General features: G+C 42.7%; 1 protein-coding gene across 1 annotated transcript in view; it reads left to right on the plus strand.

Annotated features, from left to right (window-relative positions):
• The first annotated feature begins 1,985 nt into the window (after positions 1-1,985).
• The window catches only part of AGBL1 (AGBL carboxypeptidase 1), a 308,283-nt gene continuing 287,680 nt past the window's right edge, over positions 1,986-22,588 (plus strand). Inside the window, exons 1-2 of the mRNA XM_083849719.1 lie at positions 1,986-4,317; positions 12,390-22,225. Of these exons, the coding sequence (XP_083705845.1) occupies positions 22,175-22,225 (51 nt within the window). The 5' untranslated portion in view covers positions 1,986-4,317; positions 12,390-22,174. The remainder of the gene's footprint in view (positions 4,318-12,389; positions 22,226-22,588) is intronic.

Below are 22,588 nucleotides of genomic sequence, written 5' to 3' on the forward strand. Positions count from 1 at the left end.
CAAGCTCCCTGCCCCAAAACAGCTCACATTTTTAGTTTACAATGCTACTACTTCAAGATTCTGTCATGGATAATATTATAGACTAGCACATAGACAAACAGACTTTTTTTCCTTTGTTAAAGTCCTTCCTACCTTTGAAAAATCATTTATCTTCTTTTGAATTACTTTTTTTTTTTTTCATTTTTTTTTTTTCAAAATTGATCAAATGTCTTTTGAAACTTTGGGCCTGTTTTTCCTGGTTTGTCGTGGAAGCAAATAAGACAGATTTATGGCTCCCTATAAAACTTCAGCCTTGTTTATAAATTGCTTGTGATTGATTAAGTAATAAAAATGCTTTTAAGACAGGGAGGTAAATCTCCTGGCTAATTGCTCAGTGCTTTACATTATAACCTTGTTACGGCGACTGGGCCGGACAGCTCTGCCGTTCCTATCTCATGAGAGTCCCAGTGGAACAATCACCCCCAGCGTGCTGCTCTGCCCTGCCTGTCAGAAGACACAGACCAATAATTAATGGGTCAATAAACAAACCAAGTGATGCAGCTGAAACACAAGAACAAATCTTGTCCTTTCAGGGGTGATTTCCTAGCAGGGGATGATTTCCGAGGCAGGAACACAGCCAGTTTTCGTTCATGGCCTAGAGGGCGTCTGGCCTAAGTGCAGGCCCTCTGCCTGTCAGCTACTTCCTCTCCGCCTCAGTCAGGGAGCCCTGAGCGAAGAAATTGCCTGCAGTGACCAGGGTTTGATAAAAGTAGGCACAATGAAGAGTAACTTGGAGATACTAGGGTGATTCGCATGAAAAATGCTTTCACAGCATGACTATGTTTTCTGATTTTGATACAAAGTAGGGACCCAGATCACATCAGACTTCAGGCACCATGAAAATATGCATAATATATATTTAACTGGAGCTCAGCAATCATGGATTTATTTTTATCTTGCCAAACCTTAACTGTGAGAGAAAAATAAAGGGCTGTACATTCATTCAATTCTATGGCCTGCGTGGAACGGGTCCTGTAGCAAATGTTGGACGGAGAGAACTTTCCAACAGCAATTTTGGTACAGTTCAGCAGCACACACCTTCTGTCGTGGAGCAGCCCGTGAGGCAGCCCCTCCTGACTTCAGCCTCACGCTGTTACCTCAGATCAGTCTCTCGGCCAGCACACATCTACAGCTCTCACGTGCCGCAAGTACACACCACTTGGCAAATTCAGACTCTCCTTGAAGGCCTCAGCAAGGTACCAACTTTCTTCCCGGGCCCTCAAAATCAGGGGGTGTGAATGTGCTTCTACCCTCTCCTCCTTTTGTTATTATTATATATTTTTTTTTAAAAGTGGTCAATTAGTCTCTTGACTCCGTGGCACCTTCCCGGTGTTCATCAGCGTCAGAGGCAGGAGGCTGATTGCTGGGGCTGATTGCGGTGTCAATGCTGCTGATTACAGGGCCTTAATTGCGATGATGAGAAAAAGACTAAAAAGTCATTGAGCCTTAAAACCCTTCTGGAGGGTGGGCACTACTTCCGTGGAGAGCTGGTGCCCGGACCAGCACCTCTCCCTCCCTGATGGATTCTCCATAAGCACCGAGATGTGCTGGGGTGAAGGCTAGCTCACAAAGACACTCTGTGTCAAGGATTTTTTTCTGTGAGGGAAATGGAGGTGGTTTTCTCACAAACCATCTATGCCCACACCAGCTACCTGTCCTGGGACTGCCACACCTTCAGCAGACACCGTTGTGGTAAGATGATGCTGAACGAGGTGGTTTTACCTGCAAACTGCAAGATGCAGCCAGGCCAGGCAGCCTCCCCTCGCCCACTCACCTGCCTGAACAGATACATGGTATTAACATTTGGGTTTTTGCACACCTGCATGGTAAAAGATGAACTAGGTAAATGAGCCCTCTTTATCATTAAAATCAAAGTAACGCTTTGACACACAAAATCTGCCAGCAGGCAGTTCTGCCTTTCATGTACTCACAAATGTCTTGGTGTGGCATGACAAGATGATCCCCCTTTGTGGAAGCTTGTATCTTGGGGAAAAGAGCAAAGGAGACACCTAGCTTTAAATATGCTATTTTATACTCTGTGTATCTACTTTACATATTAATTTCCTTAATTATATACATTATCATACCCCATGTTCAGTTGTAATATCATTTACTTTGCACCATGTTTGCATTAACGCCCCTGTCACGGCTTCATTATTATTATAGCCAACGTTTGCAGGTGTCTTATCAAAATGCCCAGAACCAATGCCGTCTGGGATCTAGTTCACCTGCATTCCAGTCTAATGAGCTATCACATGCTTATAGACTGCTCCCTAGTTAATGCAAGGTCAGACTCCAGTTTTCAATTAATACAAAGCTACATTACTCAATCCGGCTGAAAATCAAACAAAATCATTGCACCAATTATTCATTTACTTATGCTAGGTAGCAAAACTTCTAATAGAATGTTCTCTGGGGTCTGGGATCTCTTCAGCATGCACAACTATGCTGCTGTAAAATCTTCATATCATCAATAAGACCCAATACTGCTTGACATAAGAAAACATCTGGACACTGGATGCAAAATGCTCTCTGTTTTCGTCCTATGCCTGGCCTTATGCATATTCCTTAGCTGCCTGCAAATGTCTCAAAAAGCTTTCATTGTCCTTGCTGGATATTTTATGCCTCTCTTCTGGATCTTAATTATATAATAACTGAGCTAATCAGTCCCAGATGTAGTAAGTCACAGGGGACTGTTTTGTTTCCTCAGTCCCCACATAACACATGCTGCTTCATGCAATTAAGCAGCCCTTCTGCATCCCGGTGGAGTGAATGACAATGTCTCAGTCAGAGAACTTAGGCACTGATGCTGCCTCAGATTGAGTTGGCTTCTCACTTTCTTGCACACTCAGAGAAGATTAATGAGAATTCATACCGAGGGGGAAAAACATAATGTTTTATTTTGTAGGCAGCAAGAACATACAATAAAAAGTATCTTTTTTAATAAAAATCAATGATGACTTAAAACACACAATAAATGTTGCAACATTAATAAAAGATGCTACACATAAAATTAGACCTAAATGTGCAGTTTGCCCAGCTATTTACAACCCACATTTCAGGCCTTATCATGCTTCCAGCAGAGAGTGAAATGGTCTAAAACAGCTGTCAGATGGAATAAAATAAATATGGTCTCAAGTGCAAATAAAACAAAACAGCATACGGAAAATTCCTGACTACAATGTCACCTCCCCACAAAATGAAGAGGAGTCAGCATGTAGCTCTGAAGCATACATGAAGGTTGCGACCAGGCAGGGGTATGTAGGGTGCCAAAACTGAAATCATGGAAAGCACTAGTGGGTTAAGCAATGTGGAAGGCGACTGACTTCTGAATGCAGGGCCCTGAAAGAATGGCACATCTTATCTGCCTTCATCAAGGCAGGGTTGATTGTGTTATATAGTGCTTGACAGATGCCTGCGTAGACAGTTCTTAAACACTTGCCATGTTGGATGCTGCCATCTTCTCACACAGTTTACTCTAGTGCTTCACTAGCCTTCACATCACTTGGTTTACCCTGGTATTTAATTTGTTTCTTGTCCTGTCTGCCCCGAACTTGGAGAATATTCATTTCTTTGCTGCAGCCTTATGTATGACAAGAACAGGTTTTTTGTTCCTCCCTGTCTCCCATCTTGTCTTCTGTAAGCCAAACAACCCCATTTCCTTCCCTGGTTCCCTGTAGGTTACATTATCCAAACCAGTTGTTGTCATTCTGTATTTAATCTGTTGATTGTCCTGGCTCATCACTTTTGTGCTGAATTTTAAGCCTGCTTTCCAGTGTGATTTTAGTCACTTTATGTAGAGTGTTGTGTGCAAATCTAATAAGTTTATTTGCTGTTTTATCATTGTATTTATTAATGAAAATATTGAGCAGCACCAGAACTAAGAGGCACCATATAAATTCTCCATGTGTAAATTCTCTGTGAGACATAGCCTTCCCACCTAACTACAAACCATTTATTACTCTGGATATGGCTTTTCAAACATCAGAAAAACATCAGTTTCCTTACTTTATCATGTGCAACTACAGTTAAAATCTTAGAAAGTCAAAATACAGAATAGCTTCTGTGTCATTTTTAAGCACGTGTCCTTTTACTCTGGAAAGATAGTATAATAGCTTACTATGTTTTTCTTAACAGACACATAATCCTCATCTGGCAATACCTGAACAGTGGAAGGAAACTGAAAGATGGGTCTTGATGGAAGAGGGAAGGTGCTGCCTTGCATGGAAATGTACGGATGAACTCCTGAGAGAGGGACTGGCAAGGGGATGGGAAGAAGTAAGTGAAGAATGGACAAGCAGATCTGTCTGAGTCAAATCTAGAGATCATAGTAGTATTTTTGTGCTGATACCATGGTAACTCTAAGGACACGCAGAGAAAAGAATAGCAACAAATTTATTTATTTGTTTATTCTGTTCAATGATATGTACCTGTCTTACCCATTGAAGCAGGCACAATTGGAAAGACTGTGTGCCGCACACTGGGTCAGACTAAACAACCATAATGATCCCTTCTGGCTGCAAAGCTGCCAGCTGCAGTGAGCTGGTTTTTTTTTTTTTTTTTTTCTGAATAAAGAGAGAAGGATCTGGCTCATTCCAGATGTTGCCAGTTTTGCAGGACAGACAGGCCACCAAGGGGAGAAGCGGGATTCCCCATCTAGTGTCCTGGATTACATGCCTCTGAAGTCACTGTCTTTAACGAAACCCCAAAGAGATAATTGCATATAGTTGCCGCCATCTTGCAGTGGCTACCTCCATGGTGGAGGAGAACTTTCACTGACTGCAGAAGGCTTTAGATCAAGTCCTAGTTAAATAAAGTTCAGTCACAGGGAGAGAGGAGGTAATGCCCCCATTTTGCATCCTTTACTTTCCTTAGTTATTTAGTGCAGCTGCTCCTCCTAGCAGTGTGCTCCAGTAGTTGCCCTTTGTGCACTCTAAATAATTTAATTCCATCCTTGATTATTTATACTCTTAGATACACAGAGACTTTTATCACATACCCTGCTAGTCATTAGTTACCCAAGTGGGCTATTTTTAGCAATGTTAATCTTTCCTCAAAAGTCACTGCCTTGAGTTCCCTAATCATTCCAGTCGCTCTTTGCTGACCTCCCTCCAAGTTGTTGGCAGGGTGTACTGTGCAGCCTTTTATTTATTTATTTATTTATGTTGAAGATCCCTTTTGTGTTTTAATTCCAATAAGCATGAGATAGCACAGTGATGCTGGCTGGTGTGAGTCACTGAAAATGAAGAAATAAGGCCATGCGATATGCTCCAACCTTGACAAGCTTGGGGAGGTGCAAGGTGTCGGGGGGACTGGAGATGCTGAGAGGGCAGAGAGTTGTGCTATTTCAAGTGTTTGCAACAAAACTTGAAGTTATAGTAACTCCCCTATTTTGGGGCATTGTGGCTCATTTTGAGACCTTACAATCACCTTTTGTCTGTGAGACTAGTTGCATGCGGCAGGGTAAGGTCTGAACAAGGACCACTGAGTCTGTCTGCAAGCAGATGCAGATTCACACTTGAACTTGACAGCTTACCGGTCTGCACTTTAAATTCAAATACCAGATTAGATCTCAGAGGAACTGAATAAGTTTTACCTCAAGATTTTTCAGCCTGATACTCAGATTGAGAACACCTTTCACATCTTGCATATGCCAGGTAGAAAGCAATGCATCTACTCACCTAACCCCCTGCCCTCATTTCATTATATTAGGATCCATTTAACAAAGAAAATCTGTCACATATTTTCATGTTCCCTCTTTTTCCAGAAACAGCCAGAGGTTGGAAAACTGTCCTTCTTGTATTGTTACCATGGAGAAAAAAAAAACCATGAACATCGTTATTTAGGCTTTTCATGTTATCCATCAGTCAGAAGCATGGAACAAGCTATATGAACCTGCCTGACCCCAAGCACAGAGCACACACTCAGTACAGTAAAGCCAGGATATCCATCACCCTGTGCTGGTGCTCAGGGTCAGCTCCCTCACTAAAGAATAACATCATCTGCAATATCTATATGTTTCTGCTTAGCTCAGATCCCAAATGGAGTTGGAAGATAGAAGTCAAATGTAAGCACTGAGTAATTTGGAAGAGTCTGCATCTGGTCCAGAAATGGGTTAAAATATTGCAATTTGGGCCATCGCTCAAAATCTTGCAGACAGAAAGTCAGTGGTATCTTTTCCTTTGTTTAGCTTCTTACATTCCCATCTCTTTGTGTCCCAAAACAACCCCACTTTCAACTAGAAATAAGGACTGATGTCATTGGTGACCACTATCCCAAAAATTGACACAGCCAGGAGTTAATCTTCACTTGCATAATTTCACTGATTCCAGTAGGATTTACAGCTCCCAGTCCCTAGGCTGAGAATAATAAAGCCAGTGCAGTCTGGCTCTTCTTTATTATCCCTCTTAAAGTTTATGTCTTCAAATATGGTCTGGTTATGAGTTAACAATACTGAAAAGATCAATACCAGAGTCTGACTAGGGGAGCTCAAAACATGTTCATAAAAGTTAAATTAGAATCATAAAATGATTATGGGCTCTGGGTTTTCTTTTTTTTTTTTTCTTCTTTTATTTATTATTATTTTTTTCCCCTTGACTGTTCCGCCTGCTTTGGGTGGTAGTTTGCTGGCCAGTGGGGAGGTAGCTCACATTTGTGTTCCCCTCCTCTGTCCCCACTATATCTTCTCTCAGGACCTGAAGAGCTGGAGCAGGACTGTGCAGAGACATTTCCGGAAGGTTTTGATGGGCTTCAGGTCACATTTAAATGCTCCTCATTTTTTATCATTATTTTTCTGAAGGAGAACTTTGATGGCTACCTAGCAGAAGGTTCTCCAAAAATCCCAGAAATGAATAAGAAATGCAAAACACATTCTCCATCTTGACTACAAGAACATTGTGGGCAGTGCCTGTAACACTCTTAATGCTTTTGCTGGTTGCTCCAGCCCATGACGATTTCTACCCTCTTGCCTACCCCTGCAACACTTGTCCCAAAAAAGAAAATCTCCTATATGCTTTTATTGGTTTGTTCCCTTCCCTTCTTCCCATGAACTATCTCAGCTTCTTTAAGGGCAAAGTACAAAACTAAGTTAAAATACATTGTATGCCTTTTTTTTTTGTAAGTCTATAGAGATGTTTTATGAATGACCATATAAGACATGCAGAGAAATTTGATCCTAGCTTATTGTTAGTAATTTTATGGTAATATGTCCTGTATCGGCTTTGGCTGCTCCTCTGCTTCTTCTTACTTGCTGTATTTTTAATATACTCATCCTTGCCATGTCCAGTGAGTGCAGGTTGGATATTACCCCAATTTATCAGGCAGCAGGCAGAAGCACAGGACAATAAGCTCCCTCTGGGGCGCAGCACAGGATAGATGAGCTCCTCAACATCAGAGCACCTTCCCCCAGCATCTCCTTGCTCTGCTGCGGTGTGTTCGTGTGCGTGAACACATGTGCACTCCTGCACGTGGGCGTACTGTGTGAAATACCAAACTGCTCTTGAGAACTGCCTGAAGTAACCTTGCTCCAGCTTCTAACAAAAAGCGTTGTTCAGTGATTTACATTCCTTTGTAATCTGATGCAGTGATTAGAAAATCTCTTCATTGTAGTTTTTTCCTTTAATGCAGCAACCAATGACCCCTCTGCTGTATTTGAGAGAGAAATGTCAGCTCTTCATGTGGAAATGAGTCAGCCGATCGTATGTAAACATCAGGGGGAGCAGCGAGCGTGACAGAGACCTGAGCGAGGAGAACATGAATTGGGCTTTAATCTAATCACAAATCTCGCTTCTAGGGAGGAGAGCTGTGTGCTGCCAAGCGCCCTAGACAGCAGAGACAAGTCCCCAATTATGGATGTGCAGACTCAGGAGGATTAAAAGAAGGAGCTGGCAGGCAATGATATTGTGCTATTTCACTGTTGCTTTGTCTTTGGTGCCAGCCCTGGCACCCTCTGTTAGCCATGTTTGTCATCGCCGCCAGCCCTCTGCCTTTGCACTACTCCTTCTTCTCCAGGCCGTTGGTGCATGGAGAGGGGCACAGTCATTCTGCCCTGCTGGCTTTTCTGCAGAGCCCTTGCAATTTGCCGGGACTGGCATTAGACAGATTTTGTTTAGAACATCGTGTACAGCCTGTCAATGGGGTAGGGACTCAGAAAGGACTGGCTGCTTCCCCTTCATCTGATGGCAGTTTTCCCCACCCTTCAGCAACTCAAGGCTGCAGCAGAGCTGCTGGGGCAGTTGCTGGCTGCTGCTCTCCTCTCCTTGTCCGAGCCCTGGTATGAACACCCTGCAGCACGTAGAGCAGGGAGGTGGTAAGGCATGGACTGGGGAGATCAGGTGGCAGGAAAACACTGTACTCCTGAAATCCCATTTCCAAAGAGCCCAGCTACTAAGAGATTGTATCCCTTCTAGGTAGCTGTAATGCCTTCGAAAGCAAGGCTGGGGAGAGACAGAGAGGGAGGGGGCTAAAGAACGACATATCAGGAAGGCAGGGAATAGCATGGGGGGTCCAAGGTTAGCTCTGGGACAAAAGGATGCAGTCACTCATCCAGGTGGGCAGTGAGGGTATGGCGATGGGTGGTCAAGGGGACAGATTCATGGATCACTTGCTGGATGAAGGACAGTGGAGTAGTGAAGCTGCTTTAAATCTTTTGTTAGAGATGGGAGAAAGGAGAACCCCAAATCAGCTGGAGGGGCAGGATGGCCACTCCTGCTCACAGGGAAGGGAACAACTAGGAGCTGTCTGAAGAGGAGAGATTTTCCAGTTTCTCTTAAAAGAGGATAATGGGTCTGCCTTCAGAGAGAGAAGCACGTTCAGGGGACAAAGTGTGCAATGCACTGCACTCAAGTACTAAGGAGCAGAGTTTTAAGCTACTGTACTTTACTTTCAATAGCGTGTCCCCTGGGCAGACTCCATCTGGGCTATTGTTCTCCATCATACCTGTTGTTCAGCCGCTCTGCTGTTCCCAAATAAAATTAAATGAGGCAGGTCCTAGTTCAAAGGCTCTGTTCAGAGCAAAACCTGTTAGGAGACATCCACCAAGCTCACCCTGCTGCTGCCACACACAGGGAATTGGGGAAGCGCTCTCACTTTGAAAAGTGTCTGCGCAGCCTTGGCACAGTAACACACCACGGTGGGTGGTTACCTGCAATCTGGCAGCCAAAGTAGACTAATGATGATTAGTCTTGCAACCAGATTGCTGCTGCAGGCATCTTTGATCTTGGGTCATCTCCGCGAGTGCTGTTCTAGCAGTGGGGAAGGGAGTGTCAGTGAGATTTTATGCAACCACATTTTCCCTGGCCAGAGCTCTGCACAGCAGCTCTCCAGCCCTGCTCTTTTGGGCACTGATGGGGAAAACTACATTTCTCTGCTCTGACCTTTGGAACAGATCCTTCTCCCCATGCTGAGATTATTGCAGATCAATGATTTTTAAGTGCTGACATAAACACAAATACTACACTTTGACTGTTGTTAACAGATACTGTTTATTTCAGCAGCCTTTCTCAAGAATATAAAATTATGTTTACAATTTTATGGAACCTTTCAGCTGAGGAGCTCAGAGTTGCAAAGGCTCACAAAGCCCTTGTGATGTCAATCTAATGCTATTGATGAAGATGAGAGCACAAAGAGATTGAGCGTAACAGCACAAGAACAGCTTTTATGGCACTACCAGCTTAGAAGACTCGGAAGTCTATCTAGCCTGGTACTGTTATTCCTGTTTGCATGCTAGTAAGGAAACCTGTCTAATACCCTGACTGCTCTTTGCTTCCAAATGCCTGTGGCTCTAAAGTTTTCTAAGTTGTAGCTGTTTTTTATGACGTTAGTAACTCCGAATAGTACCTATGGACCTGTTCATGAATCAATCAAGATCCAATAGGATCCATGGAGCCAGGTAACATCTTAGCATGAACAAGAATTTCATGACACATTGCTCAGTCAAGCCAAATGGAAAAGAAAAAAAGGCAGAAGTCCATCCATTTCACCGTCATACCCTACGCTTACCTTTAAGACAAAGAGAAAAAGATATAGGGGTACTAGCATTACTACCTGGTTTTCTCAAGTGCTGCCAGACTCCCCAGGAACTCCGGTAATGCTGAAAATTAGACCTCTACCTGCAGACTGGTCTATGTCTTTTGTTATGAAAAGAGATCCATGCTGCAACCTCCAGATGTATATAGGGAGATATTTAAAGTGAAAAATGATGAGAGTAGATTTCCAGCAAGTACAGAAGAGATGTAAAAGCATTTTGAAAGAGCACACTGTTCCCAGCCCTGCACTTCACTTGCATTCTCAGCTAGTGTAGCTGGAGAGGGCTGGGTAAATGAAGGTCATTGCTGTTTCTTGCAAAAGTGTCTGGAGGGTTGCTTTTAAATGAAAGGCTACTTCTCTCATTTCTTTCTGGTCTAAAGCTGAAGAGATCTGAAGACTGCAAAACACTGGGCAAGCAGCCCAGCATTGCCTAGAACCGTGAGCTAAAATATTTGAAACTTTCAATATTCCTCTTTTTTTCTTGTGATTATTTTGTTTCTTGCATTTAGAAAGAGCTACACAGCTCTTTTGAAGCTCAATTCACTGGTGCAAATAGAAGAGTGATTAAATAAATCCAAAGACCAGATGGTTTGGGAATTTAAGAGAGTCTAAAGATTCCCACCCTTGTTGTGAGGTCAAAACCAGTTTTACTGCCTGAATATCATTAGCAAATAATGGACTTGGTTCTGAAAGAAACCATGACTGCACTAGGATGTCTCCTTGTAGTTTTCATGGGGTGTTGTCTCCATCACTAGAAATACCTCCACCTGCTGCAGGTTACTATCTCTTCTGCACCATTTACATGGGGCAGCTGGAGACCTCCTCCTAAGGTGGCCCAAGCCGAGTTTTTGTGTGTTGCCTGCTTTGTGCTGAATTCCCACCGGGTAGGCTTTTGCTCCTGGGAGGTTTAGGGATGCCAGAAAAGACACTGAGAGAAGAGAAACGAACCACCGTAGTTTTGTCTTTGTTAAGGAATAACTGGGGTCTTGCCTCTAAGTCTTGGTGGGGTGGCAGGTTGCCAGAAACCGGGCCACCCCTCAAGCTAGCAGTGTTAGCAGAAGAACTGGAGGCTGAATATGGTTTGAGGTTGAAGTGTTGTCTCCTGGGTCATGGCACAGGCTTCATCAAAAAAAAAAAAAATCTTTCCCTCTTCATTCTTTCTGTGGGAATAACAGAACAATTGTCAGTCACCCAACGCTTGTCAGTCTGGCCCATTTCACCAAGACCAAATTTGTTTTGCAATATGAATAAATTAAGACAGAACTGAAAAATGCCTGGATGAGGATTAATTAATCATTTACAGAGTCCCATCAGCTCGCAGGGCTCTACCACAGGGCTCCCAGATCATCACTGGTATGTTCTGAAAGGCAGCCAGTGAGCAGGATCTGATTCACTGCCTGAATTAATCTGTGTGAATGGCTGTGGGATCCATTTGAAAGCAGCACTGAGAATTGGCCTATAAAAAGACAGCCCAATTTTTTGTGGAAGCTACTTTGGGAAATGAATGAGGACTTTACAATCTCCTTCAGCCATAAAAAAACATACACATCTCATATTGCTTCTTGCCTATTTTAATTAAACCAATAATTAAATTTTAATGAAATGAAGGTTTCCCTAAAAAAGAGTCAGCAGTGACTGAAGAGTTTTTGTTTGGAGGAGGGAGGCGAAGTGGATGTATCAGGCCACTGGGCTTGCCTCCCCCCTAACAAATGCTGGAAGAAATACATGGTGAACAAGGTTCATGTAATGAGCTGAACAAGAAACACTTATGATAATGAAGTCAAGAGGCGGCTTGTTTCATACGGCTCTCCCTGGCTGTGTATTTTTTCCTTGCTTCTCCCAGCATAATGCTGTATTCGCAAGGTCTTGACTTACACCTGGGAGGCTGCTGCTGCGTGAAGTCTTTAGAGGTGCCAGCAGCAGTCACACAGCAGCCCCAGAGACACGTCGAGGTATAATCAACACTTAGCTCCACATTGCACTGAAAAAGGTGTAGACATGAGCCTCTGTGGCCACTCTTAATTGAAATTGTCCTCTGAGGCAACTTTTCATTAGAAATGAGTCAAAAACCTTATGATTTCACTGAGCCTGTCTCCAGAGTAAGGCAGATTCACATGCAAGATTGCTGGGGCAAAACAAAGGTTCACAAAATGCTACCCAAATGACAAAAGGGCACAGATGTTCAGATGAACACTAGGTCATCAGTAATAAGTGCTGGTTGCTTCAAATGCACAGAAGTGTACATGTGGCCACAGACTCTTTGACGTTAGGGAAAAAAATTCAACTGCTGAATAGATGATGAAGTTTTCTTCTTTCCTCCCCAGATATCACCGCCTTGAGTTTTCCTGTGATGGCACTGGGGGCACTGTGACCTCTCTTCTCCTTCTGTCTCTGCCATTGATGCTCTGTGTGTCCTTGAGAGACTCGTCGTCGACTTCGCAAAAGTGTAAGCTGGAAAAAAATGATTGCCTAACTCCCAGAGATGGAGTTGTGAGAGTTGATGGATTAATATATACTGCATTGTGTACATGTCAAGAGCTATTGATGGGCACACCAGGGAACGTACCAGGCACATCCAGGGCTAAAAGGAAGAGCTGCCACAGCTTGAATGAGAGGTGTCATCTGGGGACTGTTAGCAATTATGACCTGTTTGTAGAAACCACCACAGCAGAAGGGTTTGCATTGCTAACACACCTGCATTGGTAGGCATTATTGATACATTCAGAGATTATCTGAAAATGGCATTGGATGATTATTCTTTTAACATCTCTTCTTTAGTTTAGTTTACTTTGAAACATGGTTGATACGATATTGCCCTTTCTGGATTCGTGCACCCACCCTAAAAACTTATGAACCCAGTGGCCTATTTCAAAATGTGTTTTACAGAGAAGCAAAAATTCTAAAGATAAAATAATTCATAGAATTTTAGCAAAAATATGTGTCTAGGTAGAAGTGAGACACCTGGTACATGCCACTGATGAAAAAAAGGCTTTTCCATTGAACTCTGGAGTACCCGTGGGTAAGGAAAGTGTGAAAAGGGGAGAGTCCAAAAGATTGCCCTAATCACTTCTAGGGGAAAGCTTGTGCTTTCTCAGACACAGCTGATCAGCTGTGAAACTCCATTCAATAGGAAACCAAACTTCAGTAACCACATTGCTTACAGAAATAGTTATTACTGAAGAAGATTTCCACAGGGTTTTCACTTTGACAGAAGGCCTCTTCTGGAATTTTATCAAGCCATCTTCTTTAGCAGGTTCACAGAGGTTCATCCAGGGACTTGGAAGGGAAAAGTAGGGAAAAAAAGCAAACCAACAAACAAACCACAACCGGCGATGGAATCACCAGTAGGATCTATGGACATGACATGATATACCTTTAGTTAGTGTTTCTATTGGCTTCACGGATGTGGGGAAGCTGGGCCAGCTCTTTTGAACTACTTCCTTCCTCAAGTGTTTGCAAGAAGCCTCTTTTCTGCACAACCAGCAGGCTGAGAGGTGGGACATATTTCTGAGTACTACAAAGCAAAGTCAGAAGGGCCTATCCTTCTCAGAGATTGCCTTAAATTGCTTCCAGAGCCAAGTCTTCAGAAATCCTGTCTGCTTTCAATCAGTCAAAGCAAAATGTAGACAAATTCTGTCCCTCAGTCTTACAGCTTCTCTCTCTGAGATGATTTCCTTCCTGGCAGAGCAAATTTCTCTGCATTTCAAATTTTGTTGTGTTCCTATTAACAGGAGAACCATTCATCATTCAGGATGGAGAGAATTTTAATGATGTGGGGTTGTAAATAACTGCCCATTCTCAGTTCTAACTGTGCTTCTCACGCAGCCCTCAGCAGTGACAGTCTGCTTCCAAGGCCTCTGTAGTACTGCTAAATTTATTATGTCACAAACCAGTATTCAGGGTCAGTCTTAGTGAAGTCTCAGTATATATATATAGAGGCTCCTCCAGCCTCTCTATATATATTCAGAGAATTCAACTCCAGCTTTAGAGAAAGCCAGGCCTCATGGGCCCAGGGGCAAGAGGACAGAAGAACTTTTGCTTGTCTTTGGAAAAACTACAAGTACTTGCAAACAAAAAGCAAACCAAAACAAAAAAAATAAAACAAACAAAAAATCACTTGTCATTTTTGTTGATATTTCTGTCTCAAGATACAGGGATAAAGGAGGAATTTTCCTGGGAGTTTTTCTGTTTGCACCCAGTTACATTAGATTTAGAGAGCAGTCACTCCCAGGCCTTCTGATACAGGTGGGTGGTCAGTAAAGTCATTCAGTACTGATTATCAAATACAGTTAATAAGTTTAGTAGCCCACTGTTGCTGAAAACATTATTGCATGGGATAAAGTGCTTGCAAACTTATAAGGGGTCACAGTGTTTTTTTGCTATGGTGAAGGTCAAGTTTAGAGGTCTAGTGGTCAAAAGTGGTTTCTTATTTAGGTGCTTCCTCTGACTCTCTTGAAGATGCCCTTCAGGCATTGCCTCTGACAAACTAGTTTGTGCAGCACTATATATGAGCTAATAGCATAGCATTACCTACCAGTCTTCCATCATCTGTGCAATCCCATACCTCCTGCAGTTTGCTTTTTCTTTGCTTTTTGTACCTTCGTGGGTGTTTTTGCTTGTCCAGTTCAGCCCTGGAATGATATTCATTCACTGTGATATTCATTCATTTTGGAAGCTTGTGGCAATCAAAGCAAAACAAGATGAAGCAGGATGGCCAAATAAGCTTCTACAAAAACTCAGGTGTGGGATATATTTTGGAGTTAATTCTCTGTGCTCTGTGTCCCAGTATGGTATCACCAGTAACAGCCCAACTTGCCATGTTCTCTTCCATTTGCTGGTCTCATTAAAATGTATGACCCACTAGATTGCTCAATTGGTCTGAGTGTTCTCCTTTTTCTTTGTTTCTTATCCTTTTTTTTTTTTTTCTCCCTGGTGTCTTTGCATACTGAATGTTGCTGTGTGTGTCAGAGATGCTAAATGTGAGACAAACAGAAGAGACAGATATACCACAGTTTGTTCTGTTAATGGGAAGGCTTTGTGTACTGCTGTGTCTGGCTGGCATAAAGTCCATTTCCTTAAACATTCAACAAAACAGATTCTTCCCTGTCTTGCACTTATGTCTGTGCTCACACTTTTGCAACTTGGGTGCCATATACAACTGAATTAGCATAGAGACATTTTAAGCAGACAAAATTGGTGACAAAAGTGACAAAGAAAATAAGAACCAGACTGTCAGGGTATGAAAAACAATTGTTTGTTGTCTTTTTTTTTTTTTTTTAATAAGCAACTGAAAATCTTGACACAGGTATGTCTGCAGGAAAACAGGGAGGGTATTTTGTCCAACAGAAATATTCGCTGAGCTGCAGGTGACAAAACAAGGGACCTTTACCTTGTACTGTTGCCTGGAGACTTGATAAAGGCAAGTAAGACACCAGTGTTGTTAATTTAACTATTGCACTATTATTTCATTCTCCTTCCGGGTTTCTTCAGCACATCCCTACTGCTGTCCTTCAAGAGAATACCAGCATCATGGGCTACTTGGCAGGAGGTGGGATAGTTAGCCCCCTCCTATGTGTGCTCTGTTAATGGCCAGAAGTCTTAGCAGCCCAGCGAGGAACTCCACTTGCCTGTATCTCAAAGATTCACTGACACAGCAGGTGTCTCCTCTCGCAATGGACCAGGAACAATTGGTAATGCTGTGGGTAGATCAGACTTAGACCCACCTGTAGTATTCAGTAACCGAGCAAGTGTTTTCTACCTGCTGTATCTGAGGCATTGAACAGCACAGCAAGGGGCTTTGTAGGAACAAAGTGGAAATATCTGACAGCAGTCAAGTGGTTAAATACATCTTTCTTAGGATAAGTGGTGTATGTGTGTTTAATATATAGTTGTTTTTCCATAAACTAGATTTAAATAAGAGCCCAACAAAATATATTTCAGAATATTTGACAATCTGTCAGGGTGTAAGAAACATCCATTCCACTTGACAAATGAAAACTTTTATTCTTAGATGAAGAAAATGACAGCATGGCACTGAGCCAGCATGTTTCCACTCCTGGTTCACGATACAGTTCACGACCAAATTGATCAACTGCTAAAAGTCTGATTTGCCAAAATATTGTCCATTGTTATTCCAAAAGAGATCCAAAGTGTGCAGAGGTCGTATGAAAGCTGTTTGAGCCTAGACTGCAAATGCAGAGTGTATTTTCAAGCCTGGGTTAATGTATTTTTACAGCAGGTCTCTTTATTTGATTCTATTAATGCCTTTACAACTGGAGTAGGTTTTAGGGACCTGGAAAGAAAGAAGTGGGAGCATGTCTTTATATGGAAGCAGCCCTCTCAGCATGTGTCAGAAAGGACAGTGATGCAAGAAAATACCCTCTATCACATACTGACACAGCATACAGTATATCTACCGTAGCCTCTGATACACTATCCCTATGGTCTTCCATGTCCTATATCCTTGGTCATCATGCTGCTGTAGAAATGAACCGTAGCATGTCCCCCAGACGATGCTCCCCAGGCCATGCTGCTGTGCAGCAACAAATGAAAAGTGAGATGGCAGGAATGTCTCCAGAGAAGCAAAACTCTGATTAAGCCTGCTGTTCCCCTCTCTGCCCCAGGCACTCTGCACAGTACCAGCCTCATATTAAACCAGGGTAAGACCAGAAATTTCCAGTGGTAGGTTTCTGACCCAAAAGATATTAACTTCTCGTCCAGTGGCTGCAGGAGTCTTGAGTCACTTCCAGCAGCATCTGAAAATCAATTTCAGCATCATGACTTCTTGTGTTTTCATTGCCATTTTAACCATTTCACTACTGTAGAAGAGTAAATTATTTCATGAGCAGGGGGAATGTTATTCAGAGAGGTAAACCTCTACATATGCATTCACAAATGGAAGATTATCTCTTTTCCACATACATATGTATTAATATTGATGATCATTTGGTGATATTGGTGATCATTTACGATAAGCATAGTGCTTGAACAAAAGACAATGAAAATGAAGGGTTTGTTAGAGAAAAGAGTACCCAGATAATAATAATAATAATAAAACAATATCCCCTTATTAAAATATATACATTTCTTGGCTACATGTAATTTTGACAGCAGAACTCATTTCTTTATTTAATAGAAATGAAACATGGACAGTTAACTCAATATTTTACACAGTCATATTTCAGTTGTGTTTCATAAAACTCAGGCTGGCTTTGGAATGAATAATTTATCCAATTAGATTTTTTTTCCCCATTTTTAATGGAACCTGGCTGTTCTCTCATCTGTCTCACTGGTTTAAAAACGGAAATCATCCTATTAGAATCCAGATGTGCAACATGAGTACAAAATTGGTGTCATTTTTATGAGAATTAGGTGAAAATATTCTCAGATTATTCACAGGTTTCCAAGATAATTTTATTATTTGGACTGCTAATGTCCAAAAATTGAATGACTTTTTTATGCATTTGTTTGGTATAGACTCTAGATAAAAAAGGGGAAGCTTGTCTGTGGCTTCTCACCTGATTTTGGTGATACTGATTCTGGTTCTGCAACTGCTGTATTTAAGTCTTCTTAGGGCTAGTTTTTCTTTGGCCTGTGAATTACTTTCAAATGCAATTCAGTGGGGGTTCACATGGGAAAGAACAGGCTGAACTGGAATAAGTGGGAATGTGAAAATAACACAGGAAAAATTTATTTTAATATGTTATATTCTTGCATGAGATTCCTACTTTCAATTTACAAATAAATAATATTACAGTTGCTAGGTGTCTTGGCAGAGGACTTCTGTCTTCCTCTCATTGCTTTGTTCACAAGGAAAATTTCCAGATTATCTCATCTATGGAGATTTTTAACCTTGTATCATTCTAATGCAATGCTATAGCTGAAAACTTTCATTTTTTTTTTTTGTACAACGCTTCTGAATGAGAGCTTGCAAACTTTATAGCTTTACAACACCTGAACAAGGAAAGCTTCAAAATCTCCTTTTACAGGTAGGGAAGATGTAGGTTTAGGCACAAGAACAAGTTTCTGTGGTTAAAATATTACATAGTGTCAGCTGATCCATGGTAATGTTTTCTGCATAAGCTCTTAAAATGAAATAATTGGACTGAATGCTCTTTTAATGCAGGTGAAATCATCCTGTATTATCTTACCTTTGCTATGGGCTAAAAGTGTGTGCACATATTTGCTGGAGATCAGATGACATCTCTAACTTGTTTGTGTGTCTGAGCCCTTGAGCACAAGAAAAGAAAATTACTGGTCTGAGCTTGTGCAGCAACTGCAGAGAGCCCAGGGGTCCTGCCTTTGTGCTTCTAATGCCCTCTGTCCTCCCCACAAGAACATTAACTCCGGCACTAGTAGGAAGCTGCAGTCATGAGTTTAATTTTCATTTTGTTTAAGGATCACATAAACCTAAGGGCACAGGGGAAACAACAGTGGCATCAATATAAACTTTAACAAGCTAATCTTCAGGCTGGATTGACAGCGTAATATGAATGGGTAGGACAGTGTTTATGCTTTACCTCTGGCATTTGTCTCTGTAGGCTTCCTAACTTATTCAGCCTGTGAGGGTTGAGGTAGGGAACCTCCTATTCATAGAAACTAACAACGAATTTGGAAACTCGACAAAAATCTGGAAGCAATGGCTATGAGGAATGGTGAATAACTAGAAACCTCTGAGATTTACTGCTTTGAATTTGGTTTCAAAAGGTTTTTGAAGTACATTTAACGTTGATGTAAACATCACTGTCACTTTTGGGGTCTTTCTTTAGCATTTCTATTTGTTAATCTCCCTGCTAATTCAAATGCAAGTTCTGGAGCTTTCTGTTGTATGATACTTTCTTGTAGTCTCTGGGCGTAACCAAGCAAACTACCCCCAAATTTTAAAGAATGGAAGAGATTTTGTTTCCCCAAGCTTTGCTGTTGTTATTCTCTTTCCCTTGGGTTGCCATAAGTACAGCAAAATCTCTGCATTTTTTTCTAAAGCTTCTAAAGCTTCTTTGCATAGAAACGAAGAACCAGATCATGGGGGTAGGGGGCTTAGGAAAGATGGGATCCTATAGCAGAGGGCAGTGTGGTGTTCTAGGTAGGGCAGGAAGCTAGCTACTCATCTAGCATCTTACAATGCAACAGGGAGAGGGATCACCATGTGGTAATGACGAATTGCCACTGAGAAGGTGAGCGATCAGGTGGTGTGATGTGGTAGAGAAGGGGATCTGAGACAACCGGGCTGCCTGCCGCTGTAGCCTGCTTACATCCATCAGCTCTCATTGCCTTCTGAACAGTCACGCAGTAGGAATTAACAGTTCCACACAGCTCTAGTGACAGGTACAATTGTCACAAGAAAGAGAACAAAGCGACAAAGTGGAAGAGCTCCTTTAAAGAGCTTCTAATCACCTCTGAAATAATTTTCTGCCAGTGCATTAATTTGTGTAAGACAGAGTGTGCTGGCACTGCTCATAAAACCCATTACCTGCCTTCCTCCTTCCCAGCCCATTTGAGGACGTCGTCCCTGCACTCTCTTGGTTCTCTCTCCTCCTTACATAATGGTCTGTTATTAGATTTTATTGAGTCCTGCTGGTGTGAAAGAAACTCTAAAGCCTTGTCTCAAAGTTACTTGGCAAGTGTGTTAACTCTTGGAGACTTTAAGACTGTCATTGGATGTTTCCCTTGCATTTAGGATGGATCTTTTGGCAAGGAGGGACAGATAGATCTGGAGAGCATGGTGCACGGCATGCTCTTACACCCTGAACCTCTTGCTACCAAACTTAACAACCTTCCAGCTTCAGGACTTTTTCTCCATTGAGGCCATCTGTGTATCAAAGTTACTACACTCAACTCTTACTATTTCATCTTCCTGTGTACTGCTTAGGCCTTCAGCATTTTAAGACTCAGAGCTCATCCTAATTCTTTCAGTTTAACTTAATGCAAGATTTCAACACGTCTCCAGAGACAGTGGGCCGGTGAAATTAATATGGCCCACCACAGGCTGTTGTTTCTTTATGTAAACTTTTACAGACCCCCAGGAGAAAAGTTTAGTGCCACTCTGCATTTAACCCTTTGATGTGTTGAAAGCAATATGCCTGCAAAGGCTGTTCAGAATTCAGTGTTCTTTGGGTAGGACACCATCTCTCAGTCTAAAATATAGTATTTCACAGAGTGCAGCAGCTTTGTTGTTGTTGTTGTTGAAATCAATATTTTCATTTAGAAAAATCCCTGAACCTGAATTTCCATAGGAAATGAGTCCATGTAACTTTTCTTACTCTGCCTTGTTGTCTGTAGAGCATCTTGTCCATCAATCAACAGTCCTTGTGGCATTCTCCATGAATGGACTGCTGTGTCTCCATAATTATGCAAAGGTATTTTAATCTGGTTTATTTTATAACCTGGTAGTGACATCCTGGGACCCTGCTGGCACACACAGAAACCAAGGAATGCCATGCTTGTGTCACTTGTTCACACATCACTGGGCTGAGCTGGAGAGAATTTGTCTTAACATTTACCTAAAACACTTGATCAATGAAGGTTCTGCAACGTTGAAAGATCTTCACATGAAAATAGTCCCTAGCCAAGAGTAGAGTGGTTTATTCTTCATTTAACTCGTTCTTAGAAGATTAGGGTTTTAGCTCTGATCTGTGATTTCTTCATTGACTTCAGCAAAGAAATGCGTGCACACATTGATTGTCTGGTATGTCACTTTGTGGCACTGAATCCTGTAAGCATTTGTCTTGTGCCAGGAGACCAAGGTTCATGTTACTTCTTCTAAGGTCTTTAGTTATTAATTCACAGTGAAAACACTCCTACTGGAAGGGCTAGAGAGACCCACACCAGCATTAGGTACTTATTTAAGAGGTAAAGACTGAAGTTAATGTCCGTAAATTGGAAAGACAAGATCTAACCTTCATCTTCTGCACGTCAAGTAATTATATCCAATGTCAGCCTACAAATCTCCCTGAAGTGGTGCCATTCTGGCATTAAGAAAGCTGAACTGAAATTTCTGCATCCCTGAAAAAATGTTTGTGTTGAACTAATTGACATTCTCACATTGAAAACATTTCCCTGGAAAAACCTCATCCAGCTCTCCACTCGGCTTCTTTACCTGCTCCTTTTTGTTTACCAAGCCCTTTGATATCATCTGGCTGACGCTAAAAGTGGTCTCTGTGCCCTCCTAGGAATTCAGGCTACAACTACAGCCATACCCCGGCATGGTTCATGCACCAGGGAGAGATCTCAGCTCTGAGCTACAATCCTCACAGACATGGATGGGTACGTGTGAATCACTGTAGTGGCCCTTGGAGCCAACTTTCCCCCAGGACCGCACTTTTCTTGGACAGAGAGGCCGCACAGGATGTGAGTGCTCCCCTTTCCTCCCTGGGCTTTGCCATGCAGCCACGAGATGCCCTCTGCTTGCGCTCCCTGCCCTGCAACTGCTACGAGGCACTGCCCGTGGCCTTCGCAGCTGTGACTGGAGAGAAGCATCGGGGCTGCAAGCCCAAAACCCTCCGTGAGCCTCAGCGATCCTGCTCCACCTGTCCCTCATGCCGGGTGTATCTTCCGTTCGTTGTCAGCGCTCATTAAGACCGAGGGCATCTCTCCCACTCCCTCTGCCTTCTCCGCGTCTCCGGTTTCACTGGAGCGGAGTCAAACAGAGACGAGTCCACGCAGGGTCTGGAATGGATCAGCAGGTCAGCTGGGAATGACTGTCAGGCTGCCAGCGCACTCCCTCCCTTCTCCCTGGCTTTCTTTGAGGTTTGTAGCTCTTCTGCTTTCTTGTTGCTATTGCCACCCTCCCCACACTCCCCCTGCCATACACCAAGCACCCAGACCTTTCCCGAGCACTTTACTTAATCCCCAGGATTCTTTATATAGGAATTAATCTTCTCGTCACAGTGGGAGAGCTCGGAGGGAGGGGGTACATTTATCTCTCCTGCTGAGGTCTAGAGTTGCATTGCTGTGATTATTGGTGGTAGCAGTGTGCGTGTGTCTGGGGATCTGTGTTTAGCTTCTTCGTTTCTTAAACAGCACAGGGGCAGCAGCCAGGCAAGTTGGCAGCTTTGCTTTCTGGCTGCATTGTGTCTGCTGCTAGAAAGAGGGATTGTGAGTGGGGAGCAGCATGGCAGAACAAGAAGCCAGTGGCTTGCAAGTCCTTCTCTCCACCCTCCAGGTAAGAACAGCTTGAACTAATGAGAAAGGCGCTTGGGCTTGTTTTCCCCTTTAATTCACCAGCAGCAACTTGTTGGGCTGAGTTTGTTCTTACTAGCTCCCTGCTGGCTTGTCTCTAAAAGCATCAGCATGCAGGAGTCCTGACCTGCACCTCCCACCCTAAAACGCCTTTATGAAGTGAAGTTTCACTATTTGGAGATGAACGCTGGCAATTACTGCTATGCATCAATCACCGAGCCCTGTCTGCGGGCAGGCTCGGCTCCTGCGATCTCACCGCGTTCAGCAGGGGAGCGAGGGAGGTGTGAGGAACCGGCTGCTTCGCAATGAATGGGACCTGACAGCGCTGTCAGTCTGCAAGCGAGGC

The sequence above is a fragment of the Anser anser genome, assembly GCF_964211835.1.
Source record: "Anser anser genome assembly, chromosome: 10".
NCBI classification, from domain to species: Eukaryota; Metazoa; Chordata; class Aves; order Anseriformes; family Anatidae; genus Anser; species Anser anser.